The 20,033-nt window shown below is 38.8% G+C and overlaps 1 protein-coding gene across 11 annotated transcripts in view; it reads left to right on the forward strand.

The window, feature by feature from the left end:
• The window catches only part of LOC125233968 (casein kinase I), a 71,947-nt gene that overhangs the window by 38,864 nt on the left and 13,050 nt on the right, over positions 1–20,033 (forward strand). For all 11 annotated transcript variants that reach the window (XM_048140147.1, XM_048140146.1, XM_048140142.1 and 8 more), the window contains 3 exons: positions 8,639–8,809; positions 13,283–13,360; positions 16,117–16,242. In XM_048140147.1, coding sequence (XP_047996104.1) covers positions 8,639–8,809; positions 13,283–13,360; positions 16,117–16,242 — 375 coding nt within the window. The remainder of the gene's footprint in view (positions 1–8,638; positions 8,810–13,282; positions 13,361–16,116; positions 16,243–20,033) is intronic.

Genomic DNA, 20,033 nt, shown 5'->3' on the forward strand with positions numbered 1-20,033 from the left:
TACTTAAAGAAACACACAATAATCAAAGTGCTTAATGTATAACAGATTTAATATCTGTTACAACAGATTTAGTAGCAACCATTATAATTATGATTCACACTTTAAGTGACGGAAATCACTTCATTTTTTTACTTGTGGATATCACATTAGTTACATTACCGTGGATACCACAAAATTCAGGTACAATGTGCTTATCAGGAAACCCTGTGAACAGAATATATTATTAACATCATGTATAGGCAACACAACTCGGTTCTTAATCCGGCGTGTATATATGCAATGGCAACTCGGTTCTTAATTTGAGAGTAATAGGACAAGCACAACTCGGTTCTCAATCCGGCGTGCATATATGTAATGACAACTCAGTTCTTAATCTGAGACTAATAAGGCAAAACACAACTCGGTTCTTAATCCGGCGTGCATATATGTAATGACAACTCAGTTCTTAACCTGAGAGTAATAAGGCAAAATACAACTCTGTTCTTAATCCGGCGTGCATATATGTAATAGGGTGGAGCGAAAAAACACTTTTCTGGAATTAGCAAACCTAATAGTTATCAATCAATGCCCCTTAGTCTATGAAGCCTTTGTGCAAATTTTCAGCTTTTTAAATCAACATCTTCTGCCTCCGCATTAGGGTTGAAATTTTGAAAATCTCATACAAACCTAAAAATTCAACTTTCAGATAAATAAAAAATTTCGGCAGTATTATGTTTAGTATATGTTATTGATACATATCATTATGAGAAACTACAAAAAGTTGCGAAAATAGCGTCAAGAATCGCCAAAGTTTGTCTAGTTTCAGTACATTAGCCAAAATAGCCGCTAAAATACTGAAAATTGGCAATTTTTAACGCAATTTTCGCAATTTTTGGTAGTTTCTTGTAATAATATGTATCAATAATGTATACTGAACATAATACTACAGAAAAACATTTTTCATCTAAAAGTTGAATTTTCAGGTTTGTATGAGATTTTCGAAATTTCAAACCTAATGCGGAGGCAGAAGATGTTGATTTAAAAATCTGAAAATTTGCACAAAGGCTTCTTAGACTAAGGGGCATTGATTGATAACTATTAGGTTTGCTAATTCCAGAAAAGTGTTTTTTCGCTCCACCCTAATATGTAATGACAACTCAGTTCTTAAATCTGAGAGTAATAAGACAAAACACAACTCGGATCTTAATCCGGCGTGCAACTTGTCTTATTTTTCCCGTGCCCCTAAATATGGTAACACGCTTACTATATATACCATTATTAAAATACATTTCAGCCAACCAAAAATAATTTTATGAAACTTGGCTGATTTTTCCCGTGCCTCTAAATAAGGTAACACGCTTACTATAAATACCAGTATTGAAATACATTTCAGCCAACCAAAAATATTTTTTATGAAACTTGGCTTATTTTTCCCGTGCCCCTAAATAAGGTAACACGCTTACTAAAGATACCATTATTGAAATACAGTCCAGTCAAGCAAGAATAATCATATGGCACTTGGCTTGACTTATCGAGGTTTTACTACATTCAAATAATGTAATATTTTATCTATCATTGTTCACTTACCAAATGGTTCTTGACAAAGGTATTCATATATCATCATCAGGCATGGTGCATAAGCTTATTAATTAAACCATCAAGCTTGCCAGACAATGCTTCAAAAGACACACTAGAGAGGTGCTCCAGCTGTAGGTATATGTGCAATTTAAAGCACAACATTATCCATATAGCTGCCACCTGCACAACTACATAATTTTGTTAGTTGTGTTAATACTATGCATATGAAAGAATACTTAGTACAGGTGATTGAGTTTTTATAACAAAATATCATTATTTTCGATTCTTGCAAAAGTCACAAAACATGTAAAATATATATATTCTTGTGAAATCAAGAAGCAATAGAAGTGTACAGTTATTTTTATATTTCAAGGAACAGAACATATTAAAAGTAGACAATACTTGTCAACTTCAAACGGTAAGGTAACTGTTTGTCATGCTTCGGTTCGGAAACGTTCCTTCGCAGTGGAGGGGTTAAAATTATTAGAAGCTCCAATTAAGTTATTTACCTCAGATTATTGCACATCTGTTAAAAACTTAACTGATTGGCATGTTTCAAGCCCATTTCCAAATCAAAATGATTTGTTGTAAAAGACAAGTACAGCATGTAGACTGTTAAAGTCCATACTGGGTCTATAAATATCAAAATCTCTTACCATTAGCTATGACAAATTTTACCAGTGTCATAAATAGTTCAATAGATATCCAGTTTGGTGTTTCCAGCTTTTAGCAAGATTTATCTGGAATCATGCCTTATCAATGCAAGTATTTTCAACTTATGGTCAATATTTACCAGATTACCGGCAGGCAACTACTGTAATCAATACATTAATCTGGAAAGGAATGTAATTAAGGAACTAATTATATCACTGTCAATGCATTAAATGGACACTGGACTATGTCATGATAATAAATGTTCCAAGTGTCTGTCTAGGTAATATATTTGTCTTTGGTTCAATTTAGAACATGATTACATTACATTGATTACATTTCTTGTCAAAAATGTTTGCAATGCTAAACCAACATTATTATAAACAAAACAGCATCAACAATACACTATACTTCAGTGCTATGCCCTTAATTTTAACACACATTATGGTTTTAACAAGATGCATAATTAACCTCATCAACATATTATTATGTTAATATTATCATAATCTTTATTTATTTTCTTTCTTAGGCTAGGCTGTTTATAATATGAATATAAAAGTAAAATACAAAAACACATACAAAACAATATAAAACACATATAAACACATTATAAAAAACCTAACCTAGGGTGCCGCCAGCAGCGGGGCAGGGCCCAAGCTGCCGGTGGTTAGGGCTGCAGAGAGAGGAACCGTCGAACTATCCGTGCTGTGTCCAAGATCACCGCCTTCTGCATCTGGCCCTTGATCCAGCCACCTAGCGAGAGTCTCTTAAGATGTTGGTCGAGACTCTTCGCTATGAGACCGTTCGCTGAAACGACTATCGGAACAATGATCGTTGATTCAACATCCCACATGGCGGTTATCTCGTGAGCCAAGTCTAGGTACTTACTGGACTTGTCCTTCTCGGCTTTCACGAGATTCTCATCATGGGGGATGGTGATGTCAACGAGCACTGCCCGGCGTTGCAGTCGATCTATTATCACAATGTCAGGTTTATTGGCTACAATAGTCCTGTCAGTGATAATAGATCGATCCCAATAGAGCGTGGCACGACCATTTTCGAGAACTGGCGCAGGTAAGTACTTGTAGTACGGTACTTCGCGGTCCACAAGGCCGTATTGAAGAGCAAGTTGCTGGTGAATAATCCTGGCTACGAGATTATGTCTGTGCAAGTACTCGCCGTTAGCAAGATGAGAACAACCGGAAATAATATGCCTGAGTGACTCTCCGGGACGGCGGCATGCCCGACAAATGTCGACCGTACCGTCCTTCAGGATATATTTCCGGTAGTTGTTCGTCATCATAACTTCGTCCGCAATTGCACAGGCAAAACCCTCGGTTTCTCCGAAGAGGTCCCCGAATCGTAACCAGTTCACCGATGCGAGCAGATCTACATCGGGTCCCGTGAGGGCCTTGTAGAACCGCCCGTGTAGCTGCTTGCTCTCCCATACCGCCTTGCGGTCCGCAGTACTTAGTACCACAGGTTTGCGCCAGTTCTGTTTCGCCAAGGAGAGCGGCGTGAGGTTTCCGTCCACTGCCACCACATCACGATGCATCCCGCACTCGTTGTTAAGGAAGTAATTCCTGAGATTGTACACCTCACGGTTGTGGAGATCTTTGGCGTTTAGGAAGCCTCGACCTCCGCACTTCCGTGGGATGTACAATCTCATAACAGACGAGCGCGGGTGTAACATACGGTGTGTGGTAAGCAGTGAGCGGACCCTCCGATCCAGGGCGTCCAGCTCAGTCTGGGTCCACCGTAGTATGCCAAAGGAGTATATGAGTAGAGGCATTACCCAGGCGTTAAAGGCGCGCACTTTGTTGCCTCCTGACAAAAGACTGTTAAGGACTTTTGTCAGCCGACTGAAAAAGCGCTCCTTCACCGACCGTCTAATGCCAACATCCTCAATACCCAACGACTGTGACATACCAAGGTACTTATAGGTTTCTGATTCAGAGATAGATCTGAACGACATCGTCTCAGAAAGTTGTAAATTTTCTGAATTTACAACCTCCCCCCGCTGCACATGCATGACCGCACACTTATCGACACCAAACTCCATTCTGATGGCGGTACTGAAAACTTCTGTGGTTTTCAATAGCACCATCAGGTCTTGGGTGTTCGGTGCAAATAGTTTGAGATCGTCCATGTACAGAAGGTGAGAGATGACTTCACCCTCTCTCCGAAGCCGGCAACCTAGCCCAGAATCCTTCAGCAGCGTGCTGAGGGGATTCAGAGCTAGGCAGAACCATAATGGACTCAAACTGTCACCCTGGAATATTCCTCGCTCAATCCTTATGAAGTCCTGCGGGCCAGGGGGCCATCCCTGCCTCCTGGTTGACGAAGGACTGTGGTCCACTGCCTCATACATGCAGCCAGGAAGGATATTAAAGCTGCATCAAGTTTATACAGCTCCAATACCCTTCTCAGCCATGAATGAGGCACCGAATCATAGGCCTTCTTATAGTCAATCCAAGCGGCCGAAATGGCCCCCTTGTTCCGCCGAACTTGTTGGCAGATGGTCATGTCTATGAGGAGGAGCTCTTTAGTACCACGGGACCCAACCCTACATCCATTTTGAGCGGGAGCCAGAATGTTGTTAGCGACAATATGCGCGTTAATTTTTGCTCTCAAAATGGATGTAAGGAGCTTGTAAAGTGTAGGCAAGCACGTGATGGGTCTGTAGTTTTTTGCTTCCGTGGTACTACCGGACTTATAGAGCAGGAAAGTAACACCAGTTGTTAGGGAAGGTGGGAGAGAACCAAGATCGAGGGCTTGTTGAAATTGCGTTGCCAAACGCGAGTGCGAGCATCGAAACCATTTTAGCCAGAAGTTGTGCAATCCGTCCGGTCCAGGACTTTTCCAGTTCTGGGCCGTACGGGTAGCACAACTTACGTCGTCGGGGCTGATGGTGATAGCCCCCATAGGCTCGATGCTCTCGCACTCGCGTTCGACAACGGTCATCCACTCACCCTCCGTGTGTTCGACGGGCACCGACCAGATGCTACGCCAGAAATCAGACATGGCAGTAGCATCCGGCAGCCGCACGTCAGACACACGAGGGTCAGTTTCCTCCCACCTTCGGTATACTTTCCTTTGGTCGCTTTGAAAAAGACGATTCTGCTGGAATCGGTCCACACGCTTTCTGTAGCGGCGAATACGGCTTGCCCATGCATAGACTTTCTGCTTCAGGAAGTCGATGCGCTCTGTGACATTGGCCAAATAGTCGCGGGGCCTGATGTCCGTCCCCGCGAACGCCTGGTTCACAAAGCGCATTACTCGGGGGCGATTATTACCCCCTCTGAAGCAGATCAGCTTTGCAATGAGAGTCCTAAACGAGTTGATACGACGCTCGATCCGTACTTGCCATGCAGGGACACCTTCGGCGGTCCTAGTTGCACGGTCAGCGTCCGGAAACTTGACTCGAGCAACACGGCACGCCGCGATGGCCCCGCAGTACATGATCGAGTGTGTATCATCTAGATCTTTACTAGTCCGCATATATGGATCTAGTAAAGCATTTAAGGCTCCTATTAGCGCTAGATTGCGTCTATTCATGGGCAGACGTGGTAATCGTGGCCTAGGATTGCTTGTGGAGCGATACTGCGTAATCGCCTCTTCCAAAGACCTCCTCAGTTGCTCATTGGCAGGCTCACTCTCGCTCTGACTCGCGAAGTCCCCGCCGTCGTTACCGGAATCAACCCGCGGCGCCTCCGGTGCCAGGTCGGGTTCGGGCACCGGGTCCGGCGACATGGCGGGCAAATCCCGCCCCGAGGCAGGGTCCGCGCGAGTAGCGAGAGCCTCCTGGCGGAGCCGATCAAGTGTGGCGTCATCCAACCGCTTTGACCGCTGAATGACGCGCACCTGATCCGATAGCCGCTGCTCCGATACGGTGGTGGATGGCTCGAGTGCCTGAAACAGAGGCAGCATTCTCGAACGGTACGCGGATAGCCGGGTTCCCCCCTCTGTGGCCCCGTAATAGGCGCGCATGACATTCTCGTTTATTTCTCGAGTCCATGTCATGCGACGCACTACACCACCGGCAGCGGGAGCCGTGGGCGGGGCAGGATGTCCCGCAGGCCCCAAGCGTGCCGGCAGCGGTGGCCGCCCTCGTCGCGCAGGTGGTGGCGGCGGCGGCGGCGGCGGCCCGCTCTCGTCGCTGGACCCGTCGGTGTCGGGCGCCGTGGCGAACTCGTCGCCCGACGACGATGCGGACGGGGAGCTGGACGAGGCGGGCGGGGATGGTGGGCGTGCGTTTCTTTGTGCCGCTTTGGTGCGTGACCTCGTTAACATTTTCACAAATTTCACAATGCACTTATCGCCGTTTGACAGTTCATGCTGATATCCGTGTATTTAGATAGTATAGTAATTCGTTGGATGTTCTTCATTGTACATGATTTTAATGTAGCGTAAGAAATACACATAAACTGAACCACAAAAACCAAGAACGGCGATAAAAATACTATAAAAATAAATAAAATTGTGAAAATTTATCCAAAGACACGTCCGTCAGTGTCAGCGGTTTTTTTTTTTTTTTTTTTTTTTTTTTTTTTTTTTTTTTTTTAATATTATTATTATCTCCTCAACATTTTGGATGAATTTGTGCCATGTAATATAGCAATATGTTTCCTCATTTAGAAAAATGCAAGATCATACAGAGTTTATATGCATAAGAATGTCACTAAGACAGATTTCAAAATACAGTCCCCGGTAAAGTGACAAAACTTATGTCACAAAAGAGTTGTCAAAGTTTTCTTATGCTTATTTACTCATCCATTATACTAACCTGTAGTGAATCTAAAATTTACTGTCAGTATACTTACATAAGCCAGATGCAATGGCACAATATTATTGAGTAGGATAAATACCTTATTCCATGTCATTCCGGACAAACTTATTTTTAATATGACAAATAGGGCAAGATAATGATCATCTCTCTTTGTAGATCATTAAACCCATAAAGTCACCTGTTATAAGGAATCATTTAGGTGTAATTTAGATCTAAGTACTTGTATCTTATACTCTGTTTCACTGTGACACTGTGACAATTGTCAATATATCACAAGTAGGTTCAATATGTATTATGTATTCTGAAACATATCTGGAAGCACAAAAACACAACACACAAGTGAGCTAATGATTATTCATTACTGCAGCCCCTCTATATATACTGGTAATACTCTTTGCCCGGAGCATTATGTGAATGACAACTTGGATGTGGTTAGCATCTCACCGTCCATGACTTACTGTGGTACTTATTGTGATACATTTTGTGAGTATATAAAAGTATTAGTATCTTCAACATGTACATAATTAAGTTGATCTGAAAGAAAGAAACACAACACAGGCTACTATAGTGGATGTTGATAATTTCAGCCCCAGAGCACTGTGTTTGGATCACTTTTACTTCCGATTTCACACTCATTATGATAAAATATTACTCCAAAGTGTGAATATCTCGTAAACTCCAATGGATCTGAAAGTAAACACAAGACACGCCAGCACACGAGGCATGTTCTACCTCTTTGTTGGCACAATTACGGACAAGGATTTGACCACATCCTTTGCCTCTTACACTTTTAACTTTAGTATATGGTGCTAGTGTCTTTACTCGTCGAATCAGATCGACTGGTGTTAATTAAATACTGTTCGACGACAATAAATGGTTACGAGCGCGGCGCGAGAATGGTGACATTGTCAATTTCGGACAAATTACATAGTACGGGCGTATATGGGTACTTAATATCGCGCTTCTGAAACTGTTAGAGTAAAAACACCAGGATACCACTATTAATTATACAGTTTATTGAACGGAATCTCAAAATACAAGCTTAGTGACAAATGCTCCCCATGGAAGCTTCCAGTCCGTCTGACGCCCAGTTGACAGCGATGCCTAGGGATGGGGACGCTGTACTAGTGATGTCCTTATAATACTCATCTGTCAACTGTTTTTTCGGATACAGAAGAGTGATAAAGAGATGCAGTGAATTTTGTATGACAACTTTAACAGTCGTTCACATGGCGTATTGCGAGAAAAGCTCGTATTCCATGAGAACGATTTCGAAATTTGCCAAACTAAGTTCGCTGTCACTAAGATATTCTATAAAATATCACATACGATACACGGGAAAAAAATACGCTGTGTGAATCTAGCCAGATTAATAGGTGCGTTTTCTTTCACCACACAGTGTGAGGAATTGGCCACTTGTTTACAGGTTAATTATGTGCAGTTTGCTGGTACAGTAAAAACACCAGATCACCTCTGAAACCTAAAATAAAAGAGTAAATTACACACGAATGACAAGCGGTTCGCGCGACGCGACGCTCTTCTGTCAGGCGCCATATTTGTAGCGTAGGGATGTTCCAACGCATGTTCATTTGACATTATAGTAAAGGTCCTATCCTTAATTGCGTGGTTGTTTGGTTCCAGGTGTTATGCGAGGGGCACCCCGAGGAGCTGGCGACGTACCTGCGCTACGTGCGCCGGTTGGACTTCTTCGAGACGCCCGACTACGACCAGCTGCGGCGTATGTTCCGCGACCTGTTCGAGCGCCGCGGCTACCAGGACGACGGCGAGTTCGACTGGACTGGCAAGACCATGGTAAACAGCAATACCGCATAGCATACACTGACTTACCTATGAGAACTTGCACCCATTGCTTAGCTTGCATTCTCTACTATTGTATTTCTATCACTATATATCTACTACTTCCCAAAACACCACTGTTTAAATAGAAGGAACGGAATGACAAAGTTGGATTGGCCCGGCAAGACCATGGTAATTAGCAGTACCGCCTAGTATACACTGACTTACCTATGAGAACTTGCACCCACTGCTTAATATGCATTCTCTACTACTTCCCAAAACCCCACTACTTAAACTGATATACTAAGAAGACAAAGCAAGACCATGGTAAACAGCAGTACTGCTTAATCCTCAATATCTACTATAAGAACTTGATTTGACAAATATCCTATACTGCTTCCCAAAATACCACTGCTTAAATTGAAGGAATAGAAAGAAAAAGCGTTAGACTTGAGCAGCAAGACTATGGTGTCTATGGTAAACAAAAATACCGTCTAGCATCACTTCACTTGCCTCTAACACGCTTAACCCTCTACACTTACGTCCAAGATTTAGCTTTGACCAAATGCTCTAGCTTAGCCTCTTAATGTTTGTGTCCTGATGAACAAGCTTGCTTACTCGGATGTCTAGAGCTTAGCCACTTTTCAAAACCTCACTGCTTGGCCTCAAGTCTTTAATAATAGCTTCCAACAGTAACACCGTCTAAAACACCATAGATTAAATATATAAGGTTACCGTCCCATACATTAAAATGCGACCGCCTAAGAACGTGCAAAAAGTACATGACGCCACTAAAAATGCCTTGTTGCCATCGATTATACTTGTAGATTGCGTTAAGTGTCACTTTCGACATAGTTTTCAGGCTTGAAAGTGACACTTAACGCCCATCTACAAGTAATCGATGGCAATAAGACATTTTTAGTGGCGTCACGTACTTGTTGCACATTCTTATGGGATGGTAATATAATCTTCTTATATTTAAAATTTTTGTATTTTTTCTACAACTTCTTAAAACACCACGGTAAACCGTTTCACATCTTAGCTAGCAACCTACACTAACTATGACAAGATTTGCTTGACATTTCTGTAGTCTTAAAAAAACACGGCTTAAACACATTATTATTCTTACCAATCATGTTCCTAATTACTACTGACTTGTTTCGTTTTTTGTGGTGTTTTGGGAATACGCGATTTCTGCCTTACTATGTGTTGTATGCCAAAATATAAACAAAAAAATATTGTGTATTGTTTGGTAAATAACGCATTCTATCTTTTTGGCTTGCTTCTGTGTGACGCCTGATCTATTATTTCGTTTGGTTGCTATTTTTATTATTTCGTAATAGATATATGCGCTTAAATATGGATGGTAGTTTCTAGATAAAAAAAAACTGTTATCTGAATTCTTTTGAAAATTAATCCCATCTAGAAATATATGTATTGCAGCTGAAAGTATCCTAATAGTAAAATTATATGGAACTGTGATATCTAGGTAATTAATAAAATTTCAAGAATAAGTCGATAAATGGAGAAAAATCTCCAAAATATGTACATCATATTTATAATATTACATACGAAATAATATTTCGATTGTATTTTGAGGCTAAAACAAAGTCGTTTTTTGTGTAGTTTTACTGTTATTTTGTACGGCACGCCTGATTGAATGAAAGCCTTACTTAAATGCACTAAAATACGTAACTTCTATGAAATTCGTGTATTTAAACACATCTGCTTGGAACACAAAATTCATGAAATATGACAGCATGAAACCGAATGAAAATCTAGACAATTTCGATATGTGTCGACACAATTTGCCCAAAAGACGCGATTATTTTATGCAATCAACGCAGCGATGAACGCCTGCGATCAAACGATTGTATGGAAAATAAATAACCGCATTTTATTTTCATACGTTGCGTGATCGCATGCGTTCAGCAGCACGCTAAAATCTGAGTGACATCCTATACTTAACAACAATAGTGTGCTAGTCGCACATACCACCAGTTGCTTTACCCTTAATATGTATTTGTTTACATAAAATGACACTGGACTTGACTAAACTAAAAGTTTCCAATTTCGTTATTGTTAAAATTAATATTACTCTAACTCATATTGTTAAAAATTGCATATTTATTATATTTGTTAAAAATAAAACTTATCATCTTTATGGCCTGTGTTTCTGTGTAGCGTTTGTTTTTTGATGGAGAAGTACAGTCGCCTGCAATAATAAGATCGTGTCAGAATTTTTTACGGCTTTCGTAACACGTTACTGCACGTGACTGTACCTACATTTTATTTTCTTTTAGATATGTGTCGCTTAACTTAAAACTCTGGTAAATCCATACTGCTTTAAGGTTGATTATGTATAAAAATATGTATAATTTGAAAAAGAATCAACCTTATAGCAGAATGGATAAGCGACACATTTCTAAGTGCAATTTTTCTAACGTCAACGTCAGCAGTGTCAGCATTGACACAAGGGCATGTCTGTATATTTGCATGGTACTGCAATAGAGATGACATTCCCATACATTTTTGCGTGTTCTATTAATTTTCTGGGGACTGTAAATTAAAAGCAGCAAGGCTCTGGAATCGGTTACATTTTTACAGGTTCAATCCGTAGAGACGAAGATACAGGATATGGCTGTGAAATTATTTATTGGTGCTCTCAAACACTGCGATGGCGGGCTGTCGATGTCATACCATGTTATGTAACATTTATAACAGTGTGGGAGCGCCATAGTTTTTTTTTTAATGCAATTTTAACCGGCTGTCAAGAATTACTTGAATCTGTTTAAAATAATAGTAAATAGAGCGCGTAAGTTTCCCTTTATTTACTAGTTTTGTCAGCCCAATAAACTGGTTAACTTAGCCCGTCAGCAGTTCATAAACTTATTGTGTATTTAATTCGAATTATTAGTAAGTTACCGGTATTTTAAGGGTTTCTAATGTTATGCCGACTTTTTCGTTTCTGGGCATTTTCGCGAAAAAAGATTCAAAAACTTTTTTTTCTAAAATAGGTAAGTTTAATGTTTTTCTTACTCAGAATTACGAGCCCTTTCGATCATACCTTAGAAAAAATATATTTGGTGATTGTTCTCGCGAAAATGCTCTTCTGTCAGCTTGTCCTATTTTAAATTCTAAGTGTAAGCAAAATACCGGTATTAATTAACCTATTTCCTGCCACTTCGAAAAGGTAATAGCGTGCCACCATCGCCAAGCAACAAATTGCACGTAAATAACTGTCAACTATGTCTCGTCAACTGAAGGTGTGTTTTACTTAGAAGTTTCCGGCTTGATATCAAGTCGTGGCGTTTGGGGCACGATGTTCTGACTTCATATCAAGTCAATGGCTGCGAAAAGGTTAACCGGTTCCGAGCCTTGCCCCGGTTTTTCGGCGCAGTCTTATAACTTTGTTTGTGGTGTTGCATGCCGCATGCTTTGCTTTTGCCGTTCAGCCCTCCAACATTCACGTGATGCGCATCTTGCGCAACGCGCCACCCTCCAATGTCGTTAGAACTAAGTCCGACAAGGTAAGTGGTGATGGCACTCTAGTTTAAGGCTGGTTTTAGTGTCACGCAGACCGATCCGCAACACTTATTTATATGAAGTTCATGTTGTCGTCTGCGCCTGTCCGCTTTACTTTAAAACGCTCCCTGAGCTGAATGCATATTATTCCGGTGCTAGTCGGTCCGCTTGACAATAAAACCAGCCTAGATGGGCGTGCTAAGACCAAAATTCTGCCAATGAATGGTAGAAGTTTTTCTTGATCAATGGTGGCATGTGACTTTAATTGAATGTGCGTAAGCATTCTCTGTGAATTATTTAAGATTTGAATTTGAATTGTCTGTTTTAGTCGTTGACTTTGCACGTCTCACACGTTATTCGTTGATTATTTTCGTTATTTGTAGCATACAAATAGTGCTGTCGAATCAAGTGTCTTGTGGGGTTTATACATAACCCTATAATTATTTCAGGCAACATTATACTGATATTTGGAAAGCTTAAGGTTTTTTGGTTAAGGTAAAAGACATTAATTTTAATTACATCAAGATACCTTGATTTGAAAACACTTCATAAAAGTATATTAGTCACTTGTACATTATTTCTACAAAACTAGCAAAGTACTTTGTATCAATTGTAAATAGCAACTTTTGGAAAATACTAATCTGTTTTCGCAAACAATTCATTAGCATAAGTGAGAACCATATTTTGTTTAAAGTATATATAAAGTTACACTATCATTTCGTTCACTAAAATTGTATTCTATCGATGTATGAGGTAAATAAGTAAAGGCCATCCCACACTAGCATCTGCCGAGCACTAGCATCTAGCCAATGGCTGGTGCTCGACGCAACTGATGTGCAGCAATATTCCATAGTGCAAGGCTTAACGCCAACGCTTAAAAGACGCTAATATGGTGTGGCCCTATTATTGAGAAAATATTTTTTACTCTAACATATTTTGAACGCTTGTTACTTGCAATTTCAGTCGACGCCCGTGGGATCCATCCAGACCGGGCACGAGATCGTGGTGTCGCCGAACCGGGTACACCAGCCCTTCCACAAGGTAAAATATCACTTTTTACGCTTACATACGTATTCTGACATATACTTATTTCATACAGTGTGTTACCACCACCCGGGCACTATTTAAACCAATAATAATAATACAGTCAAATAGCAATCGTTTGCGCATATCAGCAAATCATAGTTATTTAAAAAATATTTTCCGAAATCCCAACATTCAATGCAATGCGTGCACTTCTTAATTGTCATTACTCACATCGCTCATACTTATGAGCTGTCATTGCCCTCACTTGACAAGTGTGTGTGCTGTACATTGCTGGCAATAAAATGTTTGTTAGTAATAGGCAAAGAGGATCTAGTATTAAAGAGAGTTACTGTAAAAGTAAAATGTGTAATCACAGTGCATAGACAGCCAGCTATCGACACAAGCTTAAAACTTTTGAACCTCAGTTTTGACAATTTGGCCCATATTCTTAGCTTGATGATTAAAATGTCAAATATTAATATTAGCGCCACCTAGCCGAGCGTCCCCCAAAGGTGTATCACCATCTAGGTCACCGTACCTTTTTCTGTATGGTTTTGAGGTACGTTTTTTTCTTAGACTTTATCTGTCTATACGGAGTTACATATCGTCACTACTTTTAAAAAAACTTGTATCTTCGTCTGTCAATGAAAAGAGAATTGTAGTAAGTATGTATGGAATGCATATAGACTTACTGAGTTTTAACTTTGAGGAGCAGCGTGAGATACGAGATTTTTTCAAAGTAGTGACGATATGTCTTTGGTAATTTAGTAAGTTTATAAAGTCAAAATTTTAAACAGTTAAGTTAAATAACTATGTAAGATTACGTTCTTAGATCTTAAGGTTTAGCATATTTTGAGTGTAGGTAGATATAGTATAATTTTCCTGAATACTTTCTCCAAAGTGTTTCCCGTCTCCTTGATAGTTGTTAGGGTTTCGACGGTACTGACTCTGGTTTTTTGTCACCCAGGATGATTTGTGTGATTATATGATTGGTTTGGTGGAGGACGATGAAGCGGCTCTCATTCAGGTTTGCGACTTGTTGTTAGCGCCCCTGCCAATTTCGTGCTCCTGTCATTTTGCTATCATGTCATCCGATACGAATACATATAGTAGAGCTTACAGTCAAAGACTACATTAAAAGAACACGTTTACAATCACTTCAGATTCTCACCTCAAATGGTAAAAATCGTCTACTGTCCTTCACACGCAGGAGCAATTTGTTATTCGCAAATATTTTTCTCTAAGTATTACTATTTGAACCCTAAAGCTGACGATCTGGAAGCATCAGAGCATTAACAACTTATTCTTGAATACATAAACGAAATAATCAAACTTAACGCCATAATTGGGCTTGTAAACAGTGTTTCAAACCTCTCACCAGAACACAATCATTTGGATTACCTCTAAATTAGAGGTTGTGCGGAAAGATAACAGTCGTGGAATGCAAGATGCAACATGGATGTGGAATCAAACCAATTCAGAGCAGGACTCTTGTCCGTCCGCACAGATTGTATCATTAGTGTTTGTGCTTGGTGCTTCTAGGTTTTCTAGTCCCTAACCCCAGTGTTCTTGTGTGGATTTCTATAATGCTTTCTACCGAAGCGGTATCTTTCTACGTTTAGGTACCTGTTTTGTGCTTGAGTTTTAGCTGCTTTTGGGAAATTTTCCATTTATCCATGTTTTATTTTTATAAAATGTTTCCATTTTTAGTGATTTGAAAATTGATAAATAATTTATTAATTTGTAAATAAGTTTGATATGTGGGGACTCTACATATTCCTCTCAAGTTCAACAAGTTTCCATTGTCAGTAGGTGTGAGTATTCTTAGCTAGTCAATTGAGTGTCCCCGAATCCTATTTATTATGACTGTCGTTGCTTGGACCTTTGTTGAAGTAGTTATTTTAATATCAGCCTATTTTTTATTATTATGGTTTTTTAATCATGTTAAAATGGGATAAACTCAAAAGTTTGACATGTATCATTTTTTTTACTTAGAATGAGGAATATTTGTCTTAATTAAGGACCTACCTAAAAAGTAAGTTGCGACATTTCTGCAGTCTGTGGCATAGAAGCAAACTGTACACTGTCTTGTCGGCATCAAACATATCGTTACGGTCAAATATAATAAAGAGATTTAGGGATATATCACATCGTACATCATGACGCTGGTTGTGTACTGGATATCCAAGTCAGAAAAATGGTCGCAGCGGTTCGGGAGTGTCCGCGCAAAAGCTCGTCACCCTTTCTACGAAATACACGCACCAAGCGATCACGATAGCGTGTTTATCATGCGTTTCATGGTTACGAAAGTTTGTGTACATTGAGGTCATATACTGTTGTATTACAAATATATGTAACATAAATTTTCATCTGAAAATAACACAAATGGAGCCACAAAGATAATGGTCTCTGAAAATCCTGTGACGTGGTGGGTGATGGAAATAGACCCAACAATGGTACGGCATCAAACTAAAAATAGTAAATGTTCTGTCATCTAACTATTGTTTAGTAAGGTTATGGACCATCATGTCATCTAACTATTGTTTAGTAAGGACAGGACCCTGTCACCTGTTTAGGTTTATCACCTAGTACTTTCTTAAAAAAATGTTGAAAGGCTATAACTCGAAAATAGTTAAAGTAAACTGTATAGTTTCTAGGGGGAAAATGTTGTCCTAAGGCTACATTATCTCCCATTTCCCGAAAGGTCCCTCCACCCAGTATACCATGCGACAAAGGTTTTTGTACATTGAACACATGACGTGTATGTGCAGGGCACGGCGAAGGACGCGGGCACGGGCGGCGCCACGAACTCGGGCGGCAACTGGCCGCACAGCGGCAAGGCCACGCCGCTCACCGCCGGACACCTCACGCCCGCCGACCGCCACGGCTCCGTGCAGGTAAACACACGACACATCCACGCCGTCTATACACATGCACCATGAAACGACGCAACGCAACGGCTTCTGAGGGCAGCACTAGCTGGATAAACTTTATCGCGTCGGTGCGTCCCTATCGCACTTACAAATAGTGCGAAAAGGACGGCCTGGCGTTATATCGTTTATCACGCGACCGTGCTGCATGATTTTCACTTCAAGATTAGGTAACGAGATTTTTTTTTGAGAAAAATTCTGTTGTATATTTAAAATGTGGTCTCTAACAGTGATGAATATTTAAAATTACTACAGATAATGCAATTGTCACAATTTTACACATTGTGATTGATAAAGTCAACCCTTTTTGAATTTATTTTCTTAATCACTTAATAAAATTTTAATTAAAATTCCTTTCGTAACTTAAACTATGACTTTATTGTTACCATAAAATTGATTTTGAGGACAGCAACGATGCGCAGCAAAACGATAAATATTAACCAAAAAACTTATATTATATCCTTGCTCTTTAGCTCAGTTAAACTATCATTTTGTTATTCACCCCTGTTACATGCCTCTTTTCATATTACTTTGCTATTTTCGTTGCGTTGCAGTCTACAGAGCCCCACAGACTTATAATGTTAAATGTCGTTATTAAAGAGCGGGACAATCCTCTCGTGGTCCGAGGAAGACTAGAGGTTTATATGTCCTTTACTTATCAGAGCCTAGCTATAGATTCATCGCCTACGCCCAACTCTGCACACACAACCCGATAATGAGGTTTACAGACAACATGACACAAATCATTGTTTTAACCGTCAAATAGTGGCAATTTCACTTGTTTTTTTATTGTGGCTACAAAAATACTTAGTAGCGACACACATTACACAGAAGTGCAATAATATCACTGAACAAAGATGAGATATATCGACATAAATACGATTACATGCAGAGATGGGCAAAATGTAATCGACTAACGATTAACGATTAAAATTACAAGATTTAATTGCGACTGACGATTGAAAACCACGAATGATCAATCTTAGTTGTATAGAGCGCGACTAATTTAGTTGCAACTAAATTAGTTGCCGATTGATTTCGGACAACTAAATTTTGTAATCGACTAATTAGTTAGACTTATTTCTCGCAACTAATGTTGACAGACTGATTAGGACATCTTAACGAATGTTTAAACATATCATCATGTATTACCTACTTAAGATATTTTAACCATTTCTAAGGAGTTAGATCGGTGTTCTAACTATTATTTTGCTACTACAGTCACTTTGAAATTGGATTATATTTCTCTTATCTAAGGGTAAATAAAAAATGGGTACTTTGTTTGTGCATTAGTAAAATAACATTAAAAAACACAATAAAAGTACCCGGTTGACTGGTTTAAATACATTTCCAAAAAAAAATAATGTTTGATTTATTTTTTGAATAATTCTACAACCGTAAGAGTTAAGTCGCTAGTTTTTTAGAGCAATTCATTGTATTTGACCTACGGAACCTTCCCTTAAAATTAACGGAATTCAATAAAAACATGGTGTATAGTATATACCAAATATCGTGAAATTCGTTGTTGCCATTATATAAATTTGAATGTAGAATGCCGCAAGGAAGATGAACAATAATTAACGCTGAGAGTTCTTTACATTACAAAGAGGTTTAAATATTTTAATGACAACAAAATAGTGCGCGTAGATAATAGATAAACAATATGCAGATGTTTGATTCAATAGAACGTCTTATTTTTAGAAGATGCGTCGGCCCTTGCACCAAAATGAAATTATTTCCAGGTAAGTAGGATTAGTCATTTAGCCCAATGTTTTGTCACCACGTGCCACTAAAAAGAGTTTTACTATCGACAGAGACAGCAAAATACTGGTAATTTCTATGTCTAAGATTTACTCAGTATCGTATAATTTAAAGTATTGCAATAACATACTTAATTGTTTTGTTTGCTACTTGTGAACACTGCAGTTTTTCGCTATTTTTCGTTACCGATATATCGTTATAATATTGCATTGTCATTCAAGCATTACAAATTAAACGTGTATACGTAATTTTAGCTCAATCGGTCCAATATATCTACTTCAAAATAATCCACAAAATTCCACCCAAACCAACATAGTTACAACATACGAGTACCTCCAATGTTATATACATACCTACTTGTAGTTACAAATAAGATATAAATGCAAAAACGGCCGACTGTGTAGTTTTAATGATTTATTCGTGGAATTTAGTCGATTGAAACTAAAACTAATTTAGTTGTTAGTCGAACATTCCCACAACTAATTTAATCGCAACTAAATCAATCGCGATTGAATAATGACGATTGATATTTTTAGTCGATTGATTAGTTAACTAAAAAATCAATCGATTGATGCCCATCTCTGATTACATGTACAGTCAACCAATTGGAACCCTAGGCCACTCTACAATCATGTCAAAATGACAAGCAGTAAGAGATTTCTTACAATCTGATGTATAACGTCACTATGACATAGTTCTACAGTGGCCTAGGGTTCCAATTGGTTGACTGTACAACGGTAATTCTCAATCGTCTAGTCCATATTCTAATTACCGTGACTCATTTGTTTTCATTGGAATTCTGATAAATTTGAATTAGAACTGAAATTCCACTAAAAACAAATAAGTCGCGGTACTTAGAATTCGCCCTTACGTCTTGAGAATTACCGACAACACAGATCCATAAAATTAAACATAGTGATTAACTATTTTTACACATGCTTATGTGTACAGTACAGTACCGGTCAAAAATTTAAGTTCACTCCTTGTTTTCAGTACAATTGACTGCTTTAGAGAGATAGTTTTTTGTAGTTCAGACGTCAAAATTTGTTTCGTAAACAATTTATATTTTTTTAACATCTGTTTCCCTCAAATCTTATAGGCTAAATAATTATTTGGCCTATATTATCTGGCTAAAACTGTGTTTCGTGTAAAGATGTGTCTCAATTAGTGGCAAAGGCAAGGCCATAAATATAACTAGCATTTTGCCGTCATGTTTATTAGATTTTAGTGAAAGAAAGGTACGTGAATTGTGTCTAACTAGTAAAACAAATCTCCACAAAACAATAAATATAAGTTGAAAACAGAGATGGGCAAAATGTAATCGACTAACGATTAACGATTAAAATTACAAGATTTAATTGCGACTGACGATTGAAAACCACGAATGATCAATCTTAGTTGTATAGAGCGCGACTAATTTAGTTGCAACTAAATTAGTTGCCGATTGATTTCGGACAACTAAATTTTGTAATCGACTAATTAGTTAGACTTATTTCTCGCAACTAATGTTGACAGACTGATTAGGATTTAGGACATCTTAACGAATGTTTAAACATATCATCATGTATTACCTACTTAAGATATTTTAACCATTTCTAAGGAGTTAGATCGGTGTTCTAACTATTATTTTGCTACTACAGTCACTTTGAAATTGGATTAAATTTCTCTTATCTAAGGGTAAATAAAAAATGGGTACTTTGTTTGTGCATTAGTAAAATAACATTAAAAAAACACAATAAAAGTACCCGGTTGACTGGTTTAAATACATTTAAAAAAAAAAAATGTTTGATTTATTTTTTGAATAATTCTACAACCGTAAGAGTTAAGTCGCTAGTTTTTTAGAGCAATTCATTGTATTTGACCTACGGAACCTTCCCTTAAAATTAACGGAATTCAATAAAAACATGGTGTATAGTATATACCAAATATCGTGAAATTCGTTGTTGCCATTATATAAATTTGAATGTAGAATGCCGCAAGGAAGATGAACAATAATT

The sequence above is a fragment of the Leguminivora glycinivorella genome, chromosome 15, assembly GCF_023078275.1.
Source record: "Leguminivora glycinivorella isolate SPB_JAAS2020 chromosome 15, LegGlyc_1.1, whole genome shotgun sequence".
Classification (NCBI taxonomy): Eukaryota; Metazoa; Arthropoda; class Insecta; order Lepidoptera; family Tortricidae; genus Leguminivora; species Leguminivora glycinivorella.